We start from the raw sequence: 1,925 nt of genomic DNA on the forward strand, positions 1-1,925 counted from the left end.
GCTCCTCGCCCTCCGCGCCCCCAGGGGCCGCCCCTCCGGCCGCCGCCGCTGCCTCTCCACCAGCCTCCCCGACTCCCTCCTCCACTGGCTTCTACCGGGGCGCATACCCGGCCCCCTCGGACTTCGGCGTGCACTGCAGCAGCCAGACCACCGTGCTGGACCTGGACACTCACGTGGTGACCACGGTGGAGAACGGCTACTTGCACCAAGACTGCTGCGCCTCCGCCCACTGCCCCTGCTGTGGCCAGGGCGCCCCGGGACCGGGCCTGCCGCCCGCCCCCGGCTGCAAGCGCAAGTATTATCCTGGCCAGGAGGAGGACGACGAGGAGGAGGAGGAGGTGGGCGAGTTGGGGGCCGAGCCACCCGGGGTCGCCCCTTTCGCCTCCTGCAAGCGCGCCCGCTTCGAGGACTTCTGCCCGGACGCGTCCCCGGACGCGTCTAACATCTCAAACTTGATCTCCATCTTTGGCTCGGGCTTCTCGGGGTTGGTGAGCCGACAACCGGACTCCTCGGAGCAGCCGCCGCCGCTCAACGGGCAGCTGTGCGCCAAGCAGGCGCTCGCCAGCCTCGGCGCCTGGACTCGAGCCATTGTCGCCTTCTAGGGACCCCCGAAGGCGCGGGGACCCAGGGCCCCGCGGGGCTGGGGCCAAACAAAGACTCGGGCAAGGGGCGAGAGAAGGGAATGAGCGGACGCCTGGCCACTCGGGGCTGGCCTGGGGGCGAGCAGTGGGAGGCGGCCGATGTTTTATAAATTGTAAAATAAAAAAAGAAATCTAAGATCTTGGACTTTATTTTTGCAGAGAGAAAAAAAACGCCTATTTAAGTATGCTTTGTGTCTCTCCTCTTTTTTTTTCCTTTTTATTGTAGTGATTGCAGTGGTGTTCAGCGAGGAGCCAGCCACGTGAGGCAGGGCTGCTGCCCGGAGGAGGTGCCGGGCAGCCGGGGGCAAGGCAGGACGCCCAGGCCACTGGGCGCGCCGGGGCGCGGGGCCGGGAACGCCAATCCTAATCAGTTGTCAGAAGCCCGGCGCTCGGTTCTGAGTCCCTCGGTGGAGTAGAGGATGGGTCTTGTTAAATACTCAGTAAAAACAAAGGCAAACTCTATCTCCGAAAGGGACGTTTGGGTCACATTTCCTCTCTGGGGGCGGCCTCCAAAGTTCTCAAAATGAGAAGGCAGAAATGAAAACACTTCAACTTTTTTTCTTTTCTTCCCGGGGCGGGTGTCTTGAATCCCCCCTCTCCCTGCCCCTCTGGCTCCGCTCTCTTCCTTTCCCCTACCTGTCTCCCAGAGTCGGGGTGGCAACCGACACCCCGACACTCACGGACACTGTTTGGGTACGGGGTGGGGGGCGGGCACCGCGGACTACATTTCCCATCATGCCCAGCACTGCGGTCCTCTCTAAACAAAAAAGGAAGTCGATTCCTTCACCTGGATCCTGGCGGCCCCGGGGGAGGGAGGGGCCGGGACCGCCGACTGCGTTGGAGACTTTGCACTAAGTTCCTGATCAGATGTGGTGTTTGTGTGTGTGCTTCTAAGTTGCGCTGTCCTGATTCAGCCTTCATGGTTGCGTTTCATGAAACCAGCATTGTTCGAGCCTGTGAAAAATCTGTCCTGTGTCTGCAGCTCGATTTTGTTTAATTTCAAAGTCTTTTGTTGTAAAAAGGTTTACAGTCCCTCTAGCCTTCGGTCATCAGCACCATGTACAACCCCCAAACAATTTTACCAACCCATCATTTCTCGGCCCTTCCCCTCTCTTCCCTTGTATTTCTGTGCATAATGAATTGTATATCACCGGATGAAACTGTTCAGATTATTTGTTTAAGTTTATAATCTTAATAAAAAGTCAGTTATAAAGGATGGTGGTGCCCTGTTTTCAGAGTGGCCTGGGGGCGTGGGGAAGATAGATGAGGGATGAAGACAACAAA

At 58.2% G+C, this 1,925-nt stretch overlaps 1 protein-coding gene across 1 annotated transcript in view; it reads left to right on the forward strand.

Moving 5' to 3' along the window:
- Positions 1-602, forward strand: part of IER5L (immediate early response 5-like) — a 1,212-nt gene extending 610 nt beyond the window's left edge. The window contains exon 2 of the mRNA XM_006892604.1: positions 3-602. Coding sequence (XP_006892666.1) covers positions 3-602 — 600 coding nt within the window. The remainder of the gene's footprint in view (positions 1-2) is intronic.
- Positions 603-1,925: the final 1,323 nt, after the last annotated feature.

The sequence above is a fragment of the Elephantulus edwardii genome, unplaced genomic scaffold (assembly GCF_000299155.1).
Source record: "Elephantulus edwardii isolate Elephantulus edwardi_28Jun2011 unplaced genomic scaffold, EleEdw1.0 scaffold00116, whole genome shotgun sequence".
Lineage (NCBI taxonomy): Eukaryota > Metazoa > Chordata > Mammalia > Macroscelidea > Macroscelididae > Elephantulus > Elephantulus edwardii.